The sequence below is a fragment of the Mastigoproctus giganteus genome, chromosome 2 (assembly GCF_048544385.1).
Source record: "Mastigoproctus giganteus isolate SK-2022 chromosome 2, ASM4854438v1, whole genome shotgun sequence".
NCBI classification, from domain to species: Eukaryota; Metazoa; Arthropoda; class Arachnida; order Uropygi; family Thelyphonidae; genus Mastigoproctus; species Mastigoproctus giganteus.
Window position 1 is genome coordinate 184232431 of NC_143576.1, and position 19932 is coordinate 184252362.

Below are 19932 nucleotides of genomic sequence, written 5' to 3' on the forward strand. Positions count from 1 at the left end.
AATGAATACAATTGAACTGTGGTACGCTTTTAAAACATTAATCACAGATGCCTTGAATGCGTATATACCATTAAAAAAATACTCCACGAGAAGGGTTCCAAGTTGGATGAATAGTGAAGTTGCCACATTACTTGAGCAGAAAAAGGTGGGATGGAAAGGTTACAGAGCAATAAAAAGTACTGAAGCCTATAACAACTACAAGGTGATGTGTAATAGAGCCACAGAAAAGGTTCGACAGGCAAAGGCAGTTTATGAGAAATCACTAGCAAACAGAGCAAAGAGGGGGGATAAAGAATTCTTCACATATATAAATACCAAGAAGAGCAGGACAAACCAGATCGGACCTTTACGTAAGGGAAAGGGGATAGTAATAAATACACCAGCTGCCGTTGCAGATGAACTCAACAGTTATTTTGCATCGATATTTACAAATGAAAAGCCTTTTGTGGCAATGGGAAATTGTGGGAGCGAAGTTAAAAAATATGTAATTAATGATATTGAAATTTCGCAAGATTATTTAATGAAAAAACTTTCAAGCCTACAGACTAGTAAGGCTCCTGGAGTTGATGGAATATACCCTATAATCTTGAGAGAGGCGGCAAGCGAGTGCATGGAACCACTGAGGCTGGTTATGCGAGCATCACTAGACTCTGGGGAGATTCCCTTGGATTGGAAAAGTGCAAATGTATCTCCCATACATAAGGGTGGCTCTAAAAGTGAAGTGGGAAATTATCGACCTGTCAGTCTGACTTCAGTAGTAGGGAAAATCATGGAGGCATTAATCAAGGGTGGAATTCAGGATCATTTGGATCGAATTGAAATTCTCAAGGATACTCAGCATGGTTTTGTAAAGGGAAAATCATGTTTAACAAATCTGGTTCGCTATTTCAAAAGGGTCACTCACGAGCTGGATTTAGGGAATAATTTCGACATTGTTTATTTAGATTTCAGCAAAGCTTTTGACTCAGTCCCACATGAGCGGTTGCTTTATAAGCTGGAACAGGTTGGAATCACTGGGAAAATCCTTAGATGGATAGAAGGATGGCTTCAGGGCAGGAGGCAGAGGGTTGTAATAAATGGCTATTCCTCAGATTGGGTTGATGTAAGAAGTGGGGTTCCCCAAGGATCAGTATTAGGACCACTGTTGTTTTTAATTTTCATAAACGACATTGATGAAGGGATAGAGGGCGTGATGTCTAAATTTGCAGATGATGTTAAAATTGGTAGAGTAGTTAATGATCACTGTCAAGCTGAGCTTCTTCAGAGAGACCTAGATAGACTTCAAGAATGGTTAGAAAAATGGCAGCTGTGCTTTAATCCAACAAAGTGTAAGGTATTACACCTGGGAAACAGTAATCCCAAAATAACTTATTCACTTGGTGGAGTTCAACTAAACCCAGTACTAGAGGAAAGGGACTTGGGTGTTACGATACGGTCAGACATGAAATTCTCTGAGCATTGTAAACAGGTTGCAAGGAAGGCCCATGGTGTCCTATCGATGATCTATCGAACTTTTGCAAGTAGAGATAGGGACGTGATAATCCCATTCTTTAAGGCCTATGTTAGACCACACTTGGAATACTGTGTTCAAGTATGGAGACCGCACCTAAAGAAAGATATCGAGCTTCTTGAAAGGGTGCAAAGAAGGGTAACTCGCCTGGTGAGATCGGCAAAAGGGCGTCCTTATGAAGAAAGACTTCGAATATGTGGGTTGCAGAGTTTGGAAACTAGACACCTTAGAGGAGATTTGATTGAGGTGTTTAAGGCTCTGAGAGGCATCAGTAAAATGAATGAGGACAAAATTTTCAAGATTATAAATGATGCTAGAACTAGGGGACATAAATTCAAGTTACGCGGGGAAATGTTTAGATTGGACTGCAGGAAGTTTTATTTTAGCCAGCGAGTTATAAATTACTGGAATAAGTTGCCTTCATGGGTGGTAGAGGCCGACAGTTTGGGGAAATTCAAAGGTCATCTGGATAGTACTTTCGGGTAAGGGAAGCGCATAGGATGATAGGATTAATTTCCTTTTTATTTAATTTTTAATTTCATTTTATTATTTTTATTTATTTATTTAATTTTTGTTTTTATCATTGTTTTGTTCGGATTTTTTTTTTTTTTTTTTTTTTTGGCTGGTGCAGCATAAGCCATAGGCTTTCTTGCACCATACGGCCGTTACTAATACTAATACTAATAATATTACAGCAGACTCTCGATTAACTGGGACACTTCAAGACTCCAAATAAAAAAAATATATATATCAACCAGAAATCAAAAAAATTCAAGTAATAACTAAAATAGGTATAAACAGATATTTTGCAAGTTGTAAATAAGCGACAAGCGGCATTATAAGTCGTCATTAGGAGATTAATGTACCTATTTTCTTGCAATCCCGCTATCTTCACACCCGCCGCTCAGAAAAAAATAAAATAAAATAAAAAAGAGACCAAATGTTTAATTTGTTTTAGTGCGTTGCATCGATTGTTGTGTTCCACTGCAGCGCAAAAGGACAAATTTTGTTTCTTTTTTAGGTCAGGGTTGTCGGAATTTTTTTTACAGTAAAAAAAAATTTTTTTTTGTTTATAAATCACAAAAATGATGGGTAAACGCAAAGGAGTTGCGTTTTCCGTTAAACAAAAACTTGAAATTATTCAAAAGTTTGAAAATGGTGCATCTGTTAAATCTCTAAGGAATCATTATAATAAGGATGTATCAAAATGGCCAAACATTAACAAGTATCGTGCGGAATTCAGATTTGTCAATAATAATATAGTAGCAATATGTTATTAGTCATTCCCGAGTTACATAAAACTCGACGAAGTAAGAAATTCTGGAACATATCTCTTATGTATGTCGGGGACTTTTGTATTTTTGGATTAACCGGGAAATCGATTATCCGGGATTTGTTTTTTACCATCTATCCCGGAAAACTGAGAGTCTACTGTAGTTAAGTAAATAGATGAAAAATAGTGCAATTTCACCCAACAAAAAAATGTCCATCAGTTCTTATTTACCATGAAATACATTAAGCCTCTTATGTCATGGGACCATCATAATGCAATGTCACAAATAAACAGCACTTCTCATAAAAGAAGTACTGTTTATTTATTTGTAATGTAACACCTTTTGCCCTACCACCAGATAGCATTGTAATGATTTATTACATCTTGATAGCAAGATGCTGGGGTGTCCCACCAGTGCAGTACTTAATATCATCTGTGAAAATAACAGAATGTAATGAAAAAAAGATAGGAAATTTAAATTAATAAAAGCCTAAAAGTTTGTTTGTTTGTTATTTGATTTTTAGGAGCATTAGCAACTAAGGCCATATTGCTCGGGGATATGCGGTGGTCATTCCCTGACCTTTCGACATCCTTTGTATTTGGTGGTCATGGGCTCGAACCGCGGTCTAATCAAGAAGTGCGTGCTACGCACTGCTGCTCCTGCCTACCTGGCTACAGAGGCACCAAGCCTAAAAGAGCTCCACACCGATCTGAAATTACTGGAACTCATAAGACATCTATTTTTTATAGAACTAAACCAGAACTAAAAATTCTGTGCAACTCTCATCAGACAGTGACCACGCAGATAGGAAATGCAATACATAAATCCATAGCTTTATGACAACACAGAAAGTTATGTGAAAGTCTTTATTGAAGAAAATTAACATGCACTTATAATAATAATATATACTGCTGTGATTTAATAAAATATATACTGCTGTGATTTAATAAAATATATACTGTTACAATTTAATAAAATACAGTAAACCCTTGAGAAATGGGTTACGTTCCTGAGAAATGTCGCGAATACTGAAAACGCAAATACTGAGTTATGGCTCCCATAGTAATAAAGGGGTTCCGTTCCAAAGTATGAAATATATAAGAAAAACTAGTCTAAAATTTTGTCTATGTATTATATGTACCTTCATAATATGACTGTACATGAACAGTAGTGAAATGCAAGCATATGGCATCAAAATGAAAATAAGAAACAATTTAATATTAAATGTAATATTTATTAGAAATTTCAAAAAACAAATCTTTCAAACCAGCGCCATTGCTAGCTAAAAAACTTATCCCTCCAGTGCTATCACCAGTTTCGCTAAAGTGTTGATAAAGGAGTTTTGCCTTTTCACGAATGATAAGTGAACTTAACGGAATTTTATTTTGAGTTCGGTCTTCTATCCACAGATTGAAAGCTTTTTCCATTTTTTCTAATTTAACATCACGAGTTACAGAGCAAATTTTTGAAGCAATTAGCGCATTTTCACAGACACTACGACGGATTTTTTCTTTCGATTTCTTTATTGATCATACCGTTGACTCATTGATTTTATAATGTTTTGCCACTGAGGAGACACTTTTACCATTAGAAATTTTGTCTAATAACTCAATTTTATTCGCTAATGTCATCACCTTCTTTGATATTTTCACATTTCCCTTGTTATTCGTAGCCATATTTTTGTACGGGTAAAAAAGAACTTGTCCACAATAAAGGCACTTTCTTCTGTTAACACACTCGAAAAAGTCTGTTTTACACTGCAAAACAGTAGATTTATCACTTTTGTAAGCATATCAATTTATAAATTGATAAATTTATTCAATTTATAAGCATATAAATTAAAAGCAAACGACGAAACCTTCCATGACAAGCGCATAACGTATACTGAACAAGGATTAGCGAGAAACATCCATGCTCGTGATTTTGTCACCCCTTTCACCCCATCCACTGAACGCTGTTTTGACCGGGAAAGATAATTTTAGCTTAATATATACTTTGTATTGATCTTCACAGTAGAAATTCCCTTCCAGTAAGTGGGATGGTCCAATGAAATTTGCCCAGTCATAATGAAATAGGCTATAGAAAAATGCATCAAACCTTTAGGGCTCACCTCTAATGTTATGTATGCAACTTAATCATTTGTCAGTAGAAGAGAAACAGTGTAATGTAGCACTCAGTTCTATAGTGTTCAGTATAAATTTATACAGTTAGAGCTGTGCAGAGTGTAGTGACCTATGCAGTTTCTTAAAATACTCTCTGCCATTTTTGTATTGAGTAAATTTTCCAGCTCATGAGTTAATTACAAGAGCATCAGTAGATGCTTTGGTATTAACCTTTGATCAGAGAAGTGGTAACAACTTGCTAATATACAAGGGGGGGGGAGGAATATGGATCAAACCAGTCAGTTAGGAAAGCCTCAGTGGTAGGGATGGTTATAAGATACAGACTATGTAGAGTTTATTTATTGCAATAAAAGCCTAACTGCATCTTCTGGCCTTTATTAATACTAATATCAGTCAATCATAATTGTGTTGGGCAAAGAAAACTGATTTTTATAAAATCAAATGATATTAAAAGGTATTACTATACCTCTTTTTTGCCAGCTGGCTCGGATGTCTTTCTTTTTAGAGGCTTTTCTCCATTTAATACTTTTTGAACAGCTTCCTTACTATCCACCTTAAAAAAAGTATTATGTATATATTATTCATCTGTAAAAAAAGAATGTTCTAAATTTAGCATAAATTCAAAATTAAAATCATACCACCATATTATTTTAATAAAAACCTCCAACATGAAAAGTATTAGAACCTGTCATACTTAGTACAGTACATAGGTTGAAAAGACAAGAAGATATACCTGTGACATTAAAGTAGAATTTCTTAGACTGTAATTTTTTGAAAATACATGTGAAGGAAGATTGTTCCAAGGAAAAGTTGGTTCTATGAGTTTGGAGTTGGACAGTAAATGGATACAAACTGGTTATGGCAGATGTTTGGACTGGTTTGGAAGAGAAGGGAATTACAGGTGCCAATTCAGAAGGACAGTGCACATGGAAGTATCTATAGAAAAAGCATGCGGCAGAGAGTAAATGCATATGACAGAGATAGAGAGTGAAGAGACTTTGTAAGTGACAGGTCATTAATTAGCCAATGCCCTCTTTTGAATGGAGTCTAGAAGACAGAGGTTCGAGAGCACCACCCAAGATGGGGGAACAATATTCCATTGTAGGATGGATCTGAGATTTGTAAAGAGTGAATTAAGCGAGAATAAAGAGTTTAGAAAAAAATAATGCCAAAAGCAAAAAAAGAAAATCCAGTTTTTTTGATACAGAGGAAGCAACATCTGTGATGTGCTAATGCCATGAGAGATTAGAGGATAATCCCTATAAGAAATATGTGATCTTGTCTAGAAATCTGAGTGTCATCAAAGATGACTATAAGAGTAGTTTTTTTTTTTTTTTTGTTAGTTTTTGGCGCATTGGCTTCTGTGACCATATTGCACCTCCCAAGGTTTTAGAATTTTGTACTCTGATCCAAGCCCGAGGCGGGATTCGAACCCGCGACCTTTGGGTTGCCAGGCAGGTATTTTACCCACCCGGCTAGCCCGGTTGGCTATAAGAGTAGTAGACTTTATTTGCAAGAAATAAGACAGGACTCAGTTTTAGAGGAATTAAAGTTAACTAATTTTTTTTGCCCCACTGGAGAATTACCTGTAGATCAGCATTTAAGGACTTGATGGAGAATATTTGAGAAGTTAAAATTGTTTGTATAGCACACGGTTTCTCAAACTGGAAGGTGGAATGTAGTGTACTGTCATCAGAAAAACAATAGGATGTCCAGTCAGCAGAAGAAGGTCATTAATATACAAAAGGAAAAGAGTAGGGTAAAGAACTGAACCTTAGGAAACATTGTATTGGTGGAGAAGTTAGAAGAGAGCCATCTACCATTACTCACAGTGAGTGGCCAGAGAGAAATCTGGACATCCCTTTGCAAAAACCAGTCAGCAATAAGATGGAAAATATGTAAATTGTTTGGTTTTTAGGAGCATTAGCAACTAAGGCCATATTTCTCCGGGATATGCGGTGGTCATTCCCTGACCTTTCCGCATCTTCCATATTTAGTGGTGACAGGCTCAAACCCTGGTCTAATCAAGAAGCGTGTGCTCTTTCGCACTGCTGCTCCTTCCCACCTGGCTACAGAGGCGCCTACAATAAGATGGGAGCTTGATAAGAAGACCTTTATGACAAGCATAATCAAAAGCTTTAGAAATATAAGAGCAACTGCTTGACTTTCACCGAACTTGTCCACTGAATTTGTCCAAAGATAGGTAACATAAGCCAGCATATCACCAGTGGATCAACCCTGACAGAATCCATACTGGAAATCACTGATCAGATGGAAGGTTTCGAGATAGCTTAAGAGTTGGGGATTGATGGAGATTTCCATTAATTTGGAAAGAGTAGAGGTAAGGGCAATAAGGTAATAACTGGATGAGAAAGATTGCCACATTAGGAACTGGCTGGATATGAGCAAATTTCCAAACAGAAGGAAGAACAAGTGGAGAAATTCCATTAGGCCCTATAGCTTTCTTGGCATCACAACTGTTTCTTCTAACATCATCCTTCTCCTGTCAGAAGACCAAACAAAGGTATTAAGTAGTGTATTGGGTATGGTAACAGGTGGTTTACTGAGATTGTCAATAGAAGAATTTTAAAACAATCAATAAAGCAGAATGAAGAACAAAACATTGATACAGTACAAAAATTCAGAGTTGTCACTAAAACAGCTATTCTTACTTTTTTTTTTTTTTTTTGCATTGAAACATTTTAAACGAGGAGACAGTTAACCCAGGTGTTGGTGTAAATTTTTGATTTTATTGAAACGTACTAAAAGGTACAAAGCCCTTTACCCAGTATTCTCAATTTACTATAACTTTATAGGCTATGTTTTGGGTTCTCTATGGAACCCTTCTTTAGGCCCAAAAAATCATAAATAGTAAAAATCATAATGTGCAGATGCCTTCAACTGCAAAACATCTACTAGGTATATATAAGAAATAATCTCTTGTATGTACAAGAGATCATTTCTTGTATGTACCTTGGATCCAACATATAGCCTATAAAATTTTATTAAACTGAGAGTACTGGGTCAAGGGCTTTGTACCTTCTTGTATGTTTCAATAAAATTAAAACTTTTCTTAACAGCACATGGACTAATTTCCTTCATTCAAAATACTTTGAACACTCCCACATGTTGTCCTTTCATAATTTTTTTTGCATTCTTTTTATAAAGCACATCTGCTAAAGAAAGTGGCACCAATCAATTGCAATTGACTCTCAGTAGTACAAGAAACAGTTATTGAACATTACAGTGAAGGTAAATGTTTTTGACACCGGACTACAGCAGAATTCTTCATTGAATTGCAACAAACTAAAATCACCACATTACTGAGCATACATGACCTTGATTTATTTATGAGTAAGTCCTGCAATCATTTTAAGAAAACCTTAAATTTTGTGCAATAAGCTGCTGAAATAAAACTGAAATAAGCAATGCTTAATGCAGTTGATTTCCAAGTATAAGAAATATTGAACAACTATTGAACATTAGTGGATTAAAGTTGAACTTTGAACTGAACTGCAACAAAATTTCTATTCTACTATCAGAAAAAAAAGAACACTACTATCAAAACTTTGTACAAAATGGGTTAAAAAAAGTAAACTAAAAGAAAACGACAAATTATTAAATGTATATGCACTTTAAATTTTTATGAATAAGCAAAACAATTATTTTAAGAATAATAAATTTCTGTTTATTCTCATGAAGGAATGGCCAGAATTTACATATTCATTGTGACCATACACATATGGAATTAAGCACTAGGATTTTCTTGTTACAAGAGTCAACAATGGGCTGTGCAATTTTTGTATTTCACACATGTTCAGTGGTCAGCACGTGCTAACCACTGAACCACAGATGGACCAGTGGAATACCCTGTATAAGCAGCAGCAGATCCTTTTAATTTTTCATTTAAAAAATTAAACTACATAGCAAAGATACTCACTTTATTAAGAGCAGCCTCTGCAAGAAGCTGAAGAAATTCATTTGTTTTCTGAGGCTCATGGCCAGCTACTATTTTCGATGGCTTTGCAGTTACGGTTTCACCAGTAACCATTGCTGGAAATATAAAAAATGAAAGAGTTTTGATTTACCAATTTAGATTAAAATGCATATAATGATATTTATGTAAACAATGCCATTACTGCTTTTTTTTTTTTTTTTCCCAATATGGATGAGAATTTTCTCATGACATCTTAATTATTTTTGGTCAGAATTAAAATAATTCTGACCAATAATAATGCATCAGAATTATCATAAATCAGTTTCACATACATTCCCTCTTTATTAAATGTATATAAAAAGACTATAATCAGCAAATATGTATATAGCTTATGTATATTCAGCGACTGAGAACTGTTCTTACATTCTCCTCCCTGAAAAATAAACAGTCAAATTTATTTTCAAATTTTTTCATTACTGCTCACATCGTTCCGTAACTATAACAGAAGTAGAGACATAAAACTAAAGAAAGAAGTGAATGTAGGCCACTGTCAAAATAAACAGTCAAATTTATTTTCAAATATTTTCATTACTGCTCACATTGTTCCGAAACTATAACAGAAGTAGAGACATAAAACTAAAGAAGTGAATGTAGGCCACTGTCATTAACGAAGGAAGAGAATATGGAAGTAATTCAGTACATTTAGAAAGTTCTACCAAAAGTTAAACAAGAAAATATATGAAAGGAATGTGACTATGGTACCAAAACAATGCAACACAGTTACAGTTTTAAAGATGCCTGAAGGGCTCTCTCATCCAACAAATAAGAAAGGGCCAATCACCATGATTCAAGGTCTCTTCATATACTAAGAAATTAAGATTTAATAATTGAAAATTCCATGGAAAAATCTCTATAGACATGTTTATCTGATCCATATACCAAAACCTGCACAGACTAAATTTCGATTAATTCATAAATTATTGAGTAAAAGACACTTTTGTGAGCAAAGATGCTAAGTCTGGGCATTGAACCACGTATCCATACCACTTTAGTTACTTAAAAATGTGGTGTAGAAGATATTAGTTCTGTAATCAACTTATACACAGTCCTACTCTATAATGATATCACTTTGAAAGTGATTTTGTGGATTGCTATCAAGTCTAAAAGAAAATGAAATAACATGCCTAAATATTAATAATTTATAATAGATTAATGCCTGTGTATGTAGTTTTCTGAGACTCAAACTGAAATAAATTCTAAAGTGGAAACATAAAAAAAGCAGAAAATTCTTACCTGTTAAGCAAACTGGCATGTCTCATGAACAATTATTATCTCCAAATGACAGATGCTTTTTTAGCCAGATATTCAGTACATTTACAAGGTTTGTGATTAGCCAATGTGATACTTGTGAACATTATGAGAACGGCCATTATAACAGTTAGGTTGAGGCTCTGGCCCATCACAACCCATGCAAATATATTCATTCACTTATATTAATGACAGGTTGATAGTTGTAAGAATAAAGGTGGAACCAAAAGGAATGACATTAGTCATTCCTTTTGGTTCCACCTTTATTCTTACACGTATACATGTCAACAACAGAACATGAGGAAGAAGAGATTAAGGAGATTTATGAGTAATTAGAAAATGTAACAGAGTTAAAGTTTTAAAGGTGTTTAGTAATAAGTTGTGGATTTATAATTTTTAGATATTCTCTAAAGTTGCTTTGACCTTAAAAGTGTAATTATATAACTAGTTTCTTTACTTCTATCTTTGCATTAATTATATTTATTATTATTATTATTATTATTATTATTATTATTAGCTAATATGGTGCGAGGAAGCCTGAGGTTTATGCTGCACCAGCCAAAAAAAATAAAAAATTCTGAATTACCCTGAGAGATACATACACTAAAACATCCAACCTGCTAGAGGCAAAGAACTCATGGTCAGACATAAGCATATTCCTGAATATGCAGGGGAGAAGGGGAAATGGAGGATCTCGTGACACAAAATTATAACTTCAACAAATGAAATTATGCATCAAAACAATTAATCAAACAGATGTCAGACGAGATCTGCATAGTGAAACACTCAACCTGGTACATGTGTAGCAAACTTGGTTTCTTATTAAAAAAAAAAAAAACTACCTATTTCACCAACAACTTGTAAACTGTGAATAAATACTGCAATTTTCCTTACCTGACAACAAAACAGAAAATATATTTGGAAAGATTCAGAAGATAAAAATAAAAAATAAAAATAACCTGTTTGAGCAATATGTTGAAGGGAGTCTTTACCTGAAAATATAATGGATGAGTAATTACGGAAGATTCCAGTTTGCTCATAACTGAATGGAGCAAGTGGGAGAGAAATTAACCACTGGAAATAAAATTTTATATCAACTAGATTATTATTTGCATCACCATATTAGGGAAAGTACTAAGGGCAAGAACATTCTAGATCTGATCACTGCCTGTGAACCAGATGACATTATAGGGATAAGCATACAGTAACCATTAGCAGGAAATGATAATGGAGTTCTAAATTGAATGACGAGGAAAGAGAGATATATCATGCAAAGGAATGGGTTTTTAATTTCAGGAAAGGGGACTATGACAGCTTAAGGAGCTATATGGCCTCCATCAACTGGGGAGATAGCACAGAATGCAAATGCATGTATACCATTAAGAAAAAATAGCACAAGGAGATTACCAAGTTGGATGAATAATGAGCCAGCCAATTTAACAGTGCAGAGAAGTCAACAGGGATGAGAAGTCTAGAAGGCTATAACAACCACAAGTTGAAGGCAAATGGGCCTGTGGTACTGGATGCCATGATTAAAGATACAACATATCCAGTGACAAAATTTTTAATAACTAAGTATGGAGCTTTCAGGGTAAACAAACCCCTTCTTCAGCAAAAGACGTTATACAAAATACTAACAAAATATAGATGTTATAGATAGAATTAAAATAAAATAAATACCAAGTGAGTTGCATGTGCTCTAATGTGCACATGGCTGTGTGATTGAACATTATTCACTAGATTGGCATTCATTGTTGGTGCATGAACGAGTGTGGGTTTGGTGCCAGCGCATGTCGAGTTTCAAGACTGCTGATTCCAAGATAGGGTGTAGCCTCATACCCTTGCAGTGATTCAAGCCTTTTGGACAGCATGATATGTTCAACGATTCTAGCCAAAGGTGATTACGGAAGCGTCGAGATTGGTCGATCACTTCACAATTATGTCTGGGGTTAAGGTCATGATGTGTTGACCAGAAATGTTCTGCGATTGCCGAGTGGTCAGTGTCACCTAGGTGAATCGATCTGTAATGTTCTGCAAGGCGATACTGAAGGCATCTAGAGCTCTCCCCTATATAACAACTGCTGTAATCATTGCAAGTTACGCAGTATACTACTCCACTATGTAAGAGAGGGGCGATGGAAGTCTTAACGTTTGAAACCAGAGAACGTAAGCTCCTACCAGGGAGCTGTACGCATTTTATGTTGTACTCGCGGAGGATTTTAGAAATCTGTTCCAATGTGCCTGGATAGTAAGGAATACAGGCAGTAGGTATATTGTCACATGGGGACAATGTTCTCGGATGGGTCATAAGCTCTTGTGCTTGTAACAAGCACTTGTCTAATATGTGGGTTGGGTACCCAAAATTGACTAGGTCAGTTCTCTCTCGAAATCTCTGTGCACCTAGCTTCCTCTGAGCTGGAATGGCTCCAAGCTCAAGAGAATAGAGCGCATGCAGTGCTGTTTAGATGGCAAGGGGCGTGGGCTGATCTGTAGTTGGTAAACTGCCCACACCACATTGACTTATGTTACACCGAGGTTTCCAGACATTGGCCCACTCGTTTCACTAGAACATCCAGGAATGGAAGGGACCCATTCACTTCTAACTCTACAGTGAACTGGATGAACAATGATAAGGAGTTGAAGTACTCTAACAGTGCTGTCTCTGAACCACATGGGATGATGGTGAAGATATCATCGACATATCTGCACACATTGTAATCGGTATGGGTGGGCTGAGGAATATCTGTTCCTCTAATTCTTCCATAGTGATGTCAGCAACGACACAGCTGACGGGGGCACCCATAGCCGTACCGTGTATTTGCCTGTACAGGGAATCGCTGAAGGTAATGACACTTCCTGACAGGCACAGGTTGAGGGCAGCACAGATGTCCTCTGTGGATAGCAATGTTCTGCTCGGTAGGCTTGGTTCATTCTCCAGAAGTCACCTGGTACAGCTAACGGCCTGTTGGACGGGAATCGATGTAAACAGAAAGACAACATCAAAGGATGCCATGACCTCGCTGTCAGAAACTGTGAGTTCTTTAGTTAGGCGAATGAATTCCTCGCTGTTGGTAATTGTATGGACAGTTTCCCCACTAGAGGTGTAAGGAGTCGTGCAATGTACCTAGACAATTCATATGTAGGCATGTTGCAGCAGGACACAAGTGGTCGGAGTGGAACGCCTAGCTTGTGAATACCTTCACAATTTCCGCAATTTTATGGTAGGCCATAAAATTGCGGAAGTTGGCAGCCCAATCAGAAGTGAAAACAGAAGTTGTGCTGATTATCCAATTTTGCATTCTTTTAATGCCAATTGACAAGGCTGAAAATGGCCATAGGGAGGAATGGAAGGAGGGGGAGGAAGGTAGAGAGAGGGGGGAGAGAGAGAGAGAGAGAGAGAGAGAGAGAGAGAGAGAGAGAGAGAGAGAGAGAGAGAGAGAGAGAGAGAGAGAGAGAGAGAGAAGAGAGAGAGAGAGAAAGGTGACTCCATTGGATAAGAGGACATCAGCAACTAGGGCTGGATGGAAAGTAGAGGTCAATAAGAGTCAGTGGTGTGCTTGGCATTACAGGGTAGGATACACGTCTTAGATACACTGCTTCCAATTTCTAAGTCGACTGCATAATGATTGGACAAGTGTGTGGGTTTTTCTATGATGGCTATTTCTTTTTGTCTCAAAGAATGGGTGAATTAAGGTCACAATGACAGATCAGATAGCATGTTATACTGCTCCACTTCACAGATGAGTTTGAATGAGGAGTAGCAATTGCTTCTTGCTGGCAGCTGTATAACCAAAACAGTGAAATGTAGATTTTCCTTCACTGTGGAGTAAATCTGTTCTAGAGTTGAACATGGGGCAAGTCTGGAAATGTTGAGGTTTGGTACCTGGCCTTGAATGGATCAATCAATTTTATTGACGAGGCTGATGTTCTGGTAATGAATGAGCAACTCAACTAGTTGCACCCTATACATATAGTTGCTGCTTGGGTTTCAGGATGTGGAGACTCAGTGGAGGGGTGGTTCAGCACTTGTTGCCCTGGTGATATTATTACTCAGTTGAGTCAAGAATGCAACAGTATTTTCTTGCATAGGCTGAGCTGCTTCTTGACCTTGTTTTGAGGCATAAAATTTTATGGTTCTTTTGTGTGTTTTTGGGTCTATGACTTGAATATAGAACATGTTATAGCATATCTTTCCTCGTGGATAACAACAAAATGGATCTGACAGTGATGTGTTCTGAGCATAGTCACTTACAGTTCTGTTTTCCTTACCCCAAAATTTCCTGGTTGTTTCAAATGTATTTTTTTCCCACAGTGAATAACGATATTGCTCAAAATGCAATTTAATGCATTTAAGTACAATGGAGTTTAACCTACTAAAGATGATTCCTAATCAGCACTGCATATGGTAACTGTTTCAGTTGTTCATTCTGAAGACACAAAAACAGACCATGAAGAGCAGAAGCAGCATGTGGTAATTGGTCAGTCTGAGTGCTTGACCATCCACCTTCATCAGCTTGATCCTCAGTAGAATGGCAGATGTGGTTATGGTAGCTGGGCTGTTGTCATTCAGGGCTTTGTTAATGGTAGAGAAGTGCATAATGCAGCAAATAGTCCTGTAATGGGAGTCAGAGTGAGCTGGGAACTCTAAAAATGATGGGTTGTGGGACAGGTGAGTTGCAGGGTGCCAGACCGCAGCTATTGCACCAAGCCTTATCTGTGAAATCGGAGTTATTTTCACAGAGGCTGCAAATAAAAAAAAATAAAAAAAACAAGCTCAAGAGTGTGGATGCCTTAGAGATCTTTTTCCTTCTTGCACACTTCATAGAACCTCCATCATGGTAGTTATTTCATAACAGTGTGTGCTTTATGCTTTATTTATCTTTAGATTTGCATGCCACATTCCCATTTGCAAGGTGACTTGCAAATGGGATGTGGCTAGTAACAACTACAGAGAAACAGTCATCACCAAAGAAACAGCAGCATGCTATTGCAGGAAAAAAAAAAAATTAAATACTTATCTTTGGTTCTTAACATTGGGCTATTGGGTGTCCCATGCTAGGTGAATAAGATTGACTGAGGTTGAATTTATTGTCCACTAAGAGCATACAATGAAATTAATAAACTTGCAATCAAAAAGTAATCTCTTGCAGTGAAAGCAATGAAGTAGTTTGTATACTACCAACTTTCAGAAATCTACATCTGGTAACCTTTTAAATGCAGATCCGTACTGTAACACTCCAGAATGGCATTCCAAAATAATTGATTATTAACCCATTCACTGTTACCCGGTGCATTCTGTGCACCAGAAACAGAAAATTTAAATATCTGTTAATAATTATATAAATGCAAATTTCAGTATTCCTCCAGTATATTTACTTTCAGTCTTCATCATTAATATATTTTAATTAATGATGGAGATTATTATTTTGAAAAGTTTAACCAAAAAAATATTCTTTATGGCAGGATGTACATCAAAAAGCACCATTGCCATGGAAAGAGTTTAAGTTTCCATTTTTCAGCTACTCACAGCCTTGATTTTTTGGCTATTAGAGTTCATTAAGAATTATTTGTTTTTGGATAACACAGCTGTTGTTTCTAATGATGTTTTTTGATCTTATTATATTAGTTATTATATAATATCAGTATAACTTGACATATATGTTTATAATGCTATTATAATTTATTATAAATACATTTAATAATAATTTTATTTAAAAACAGCAATCAAGATTGAAGTGATGGAAAAATTAAAAAAAGAAATTTATCACATTCATTTCAAGTTAAAACATGCTTTGGCTGGCTAGTTAATGTTTGACTAATTATGGTTAATGTATGGCTAATATGAATGAAATAATTAAGCAAAACTGATAAAACAATTAAATTACATTTCTAATTTTCTGCTTATACAAAGGGTACTAGGAAAGTTTTGCAATATGACGCAACAATGAATCACAGGAAGCTGCTTGTTGCTGCATGTTGAGACATGTTCATACGTGCATAGTAGCCGGCGCGCCAAGTCGATGGGCTCAGTTATTCATTAGTAGTGAGAGTGTAAAGTGCTTGCGATGGCATCGTGGTCACGAAATGAGATAAGGACAGTTTTGCGGCATAATTTCGTGCGTGCGTGGTTTAACCATAGACCAGTGCTTAGAAGAAATTACTCGTGCACTAGATGATGATTGTCCACATCGTACAACGATATTCAGGTGGTATAGAGAATTCCAAAGGGGAAATTTCACTCTGGAGGATTCTGAGAGGCCGGGAAGGCCACGAACGTCAGTTACGGAGGAAAACGTTACTGCTGTGAGGAAAATGCTTGACGAAAACAGGCGAGTGACCTACCAACAGATAGAGGATACTTTGGGCCTAAATGCACCAGCAATTCGTTCGATTCTGCAAGATCATTTGCACGTGAAGAAACTTTGTTCTCTCTGGGTGCCGCATCAACTGACTGAAGAGCAGATGACATGACGTGTGACTTGGTGCCGGGAGATGTTAAAAAAGTTTGATAAGGGACAATCTCGCTATGTGAACAACGTCGTGACAGGTGACGACACTTGGCTGTACTATTACGATCTGCCGACCAAGGCTCAAAACAAAGTTTGGGTCTTTGATGATGACGACACACCCGTAATTGTCAGAAAATCCCGATCTGTAAAGAAGAAAATGTTAGCTGTATTTTTCAAATCGAGTGGAATTGTGGAATGTGTCGTTTTGGACACGCAGAAGACAGTCACAGCTAAGTGGTATACTGAACAATGCCTGCCTAAAGTCATTGGATCTATGAAGAACCTGCGGCCAAAGTCAAGAATGGACACCTGGTACCTCCATCACGAAAATGCTCCAGCTCACCGCGCCAAAGCCTGCACCGAATATTTGACCACGACAGGACTGAAACTTCTCGAGCACCCTCCCTACAGTTCAGACCTTGCTCCCTGCGACTTTGCACTGTTCCTGCATGTGAAAATGAAGCTAAAAGGGAGGCGGTTTTCCAGTGATGAGGACCTTCTACGGGCTTGGGACAACGAGTGTGCTTTACTCCCTAGTGAAACTTGGCAGAACTGGTTTAAAGATTGGTTTCGGAGGATGGAGAGGTGTATTGAATGTAGAGGAAATTACTTTGAAAAAATTAAATAAACAAAGCTGTATTGCAAAACTTTCCTAGTACCCTTTGTATGGTTGAAAAATAAAAGGAAAAGCCTTTGTATTACCAATACAACAAAATTAAACAAAAACTTACCTATAACATCTATTGCTTTTTGAAGAAAGAGCACTTTATTCTCTTTGTCCTACAGGGTAAAATGAAATTTTTTTAACTTCTTCAGAATTTTTGTACATAATTCTTAATTGGATTAAGAAAAGCACTAACACTATGGTAGCCTTTCTTTACAGTATGTAAAGCACAGATGCCTTAAATGATTTTTTTAAATTACTTAATATAATATAAAAAGTATATAATGTAATATACAAAGGGCATTCAATGAGTAACACCTATTGCAACCACATACATTAGACACTTCTGGCTAGCGGAAGCTATACACTGCATGACAGACTGAATGAAAAGGTGATGTGGTACAGGACAGCATCAGCTGAAATTGATGAAATACTTGAATTCATGGTCTTATCAGGAGGTTCACATAGTGATAAAGTTTCTCTCATTGTACAAGTCATGATAGTAGCCATCTGTCACCCTGACTTGCTCACAAATGGAACAATCCTTCTCCACAACGATGCCTGTCCCTGCATACAGTCTATGTGGAAATGCCCCCCCCCCCTGGAATTGTTCAAATGGGAATCCGGTGGGAAAGATGGCATAAGGTTCATCCTCCATGTAGCTCATACCTTGTGCCTAGCAGGTCCAGCTGTGATATTGATATAAATGCTAAGGTTTGATAAGTGTGCAGAATCAATACTGGTTTCTTCAGCATAGGAACTGAACTGATTTTTTTTTTTTTTTTTTGATTTGGTAGTTATTGGCGCATCGGCTTCTGTGGCCATATTGCACCTCCCAAGGTTTTTGCAGTACTTTGATCCAAGCCCGAGGCGGGAATCGAACCCGCGACCTTTGGGTTGCCGGGCAGGTACTTTACCCACTCGGCTAGCCCGGTCGGCTCAGGAACTGAACAGCTAGTGTAACTGTGAAGACAAATGTTTCAATTACTAAGATGATCATGGTAATAAATAGTGTTTGTCCTCCTACATGGTTTATTAGGATGGACATGAATGTCAATGTAATCAAAACAAGTGTAATACACTCCAGGCATTACTTACTGAACTCCTCTTATATAAAAATATTGCAAACTTTATGTATATCATTCCATTTAAATTTTTATGTAAATTTGAAATCATTAAATGAAATTAAAACATTTATTAAAGAAAGAAGTTGAACGATTTAGAAATACATTTCATGATTATACTATAGATCACAGTGATTTCAATAAGGAGCTGTTCACAGATTATGTAACCCAAGAAGGGTGAGGGAGGAGAGAAAAATAAATAAATCCATCCATTACTTAAAATAAATCAAATTTTCAGACAATCATTTTCATTTTCAGAATTTAAAATTTCAGTTTCAGAATCAAATAAATCAAGAGAAATGAATGAAATAAATTCAAATAAAAGAAATCATACCTGAAATCATAAAAGTAATATCCATCACAACAATAAAGTTTGACACTTAAAACATGTCCATTTTAAAGGTTAAAACTGAAAGACAAAGACAATGAAATATTTCAAAGTTAACCTCATATTCACCATAAACTGAAGAAGGTATCCTACTGAAGAAGCAAAGTAAAGCAGATGAGGAATTGACCTGAAGTGTAACAAATACTTTTTGATTACTTTCTTCAAAGGGGTAAAAGATGATGCTCCATGAAGATTTTTATAATAATGAAGCAATCCACTACATTATTTCATGTGGGATGGGAATAATGGTAATGGAAGAACTGAAGGTGAAACAAGAGAAAAAAGAAAACAAAAGAACTTTCCCTTACCCTTGGAGAGATAAATTAGAGTTTAACAAAGAAAAAAATCATATGAAGAAAGATTCATCCCAAATCTCTGCTGTGAGAAGATGCATGCCAGGAATATGCCAGTGCAGGAATATGCCAAATGCTATTACTATTACTATTTCAGCTGGAATTCCTTAGGGTTGGTACTTTATTGGCTCTGCTAATCTCCTCACTGATCCCACCCCTTTTAAAAAAGATTATAACATTCCAATTACATTAAGGTTATTACACTAGCCAACAAAAAATATTTTTTGTCATAATGAAAAATTTTTGTCGCAATGACAATATGTGATTCTGGAGGAAATAAATGTGCTGATTCCGAAAATCATCATAAAAAGTCTCTATCACATCTACATCAAAAGATGTACTGTACTAACGTTTAATGTCAAAATAAAGGGGTATATGCATATAATTCAAGTTTGTAATACAAGTGTAAAAAAATATTATACGTTCTATTATATGTTTGGAGGATAGATTTACAACCCTGAGAACATGTCACGATCAGTTAATACTTAGAAAACCTTGGTACAACCTACAAAAAACCTCAGCAAAAATACTAAGTGTTCTCTCTTCAAATTGTAAATTGTTGCATCAGAATTTGAACCTATGAACCATAGGTAGAAGTCTGATTATTTTTATCACAAGAAAAATGAGGCCAAAATCGATTGTTAAACTTAAGAGGATTAGCTTATACCTCTTAAAATAAATCAGTATGTCATACATTACTGGCCAGATTATGCATATAGAAATTGGCATATTTTGGTAAAAT

The 19932-nt window shown here is 36.3% G+C and overlaps 1 protein-coding gene across 2 annotated transcripts in view; it reads right to left on the reverse strand.

Moving 5' to 3' along the window:
* The window catches only part of IFT54 (intraflagellar transport 54), a 175633-nt gene that overhangs the window by 101015 nt on the left and 54686 nt on the right, over positions 1 to 19932 (reverse strand). For both annotated transcript variants that reach the window (XM_090368840.1, XM_090368839.1), the window contains exons 3-5: positions 17393 to 17441; positions 8848 to 8960; positions 5374 to 5460 (exon numbers count right to left, since the gene is read on the reverse strand). In XM_090368840.1, coding sequence (XP_090224966.1) covers positions 5374 to 5460; positions 8848 to 8960; positions 17393 to 17441 — 249 coding nt within the window. The remainder of the gene's footprint in view (positions 1 to 5373; positions 5461 to 8847; positions 8961 to 17392; positions 17442 to 19932) is intronic.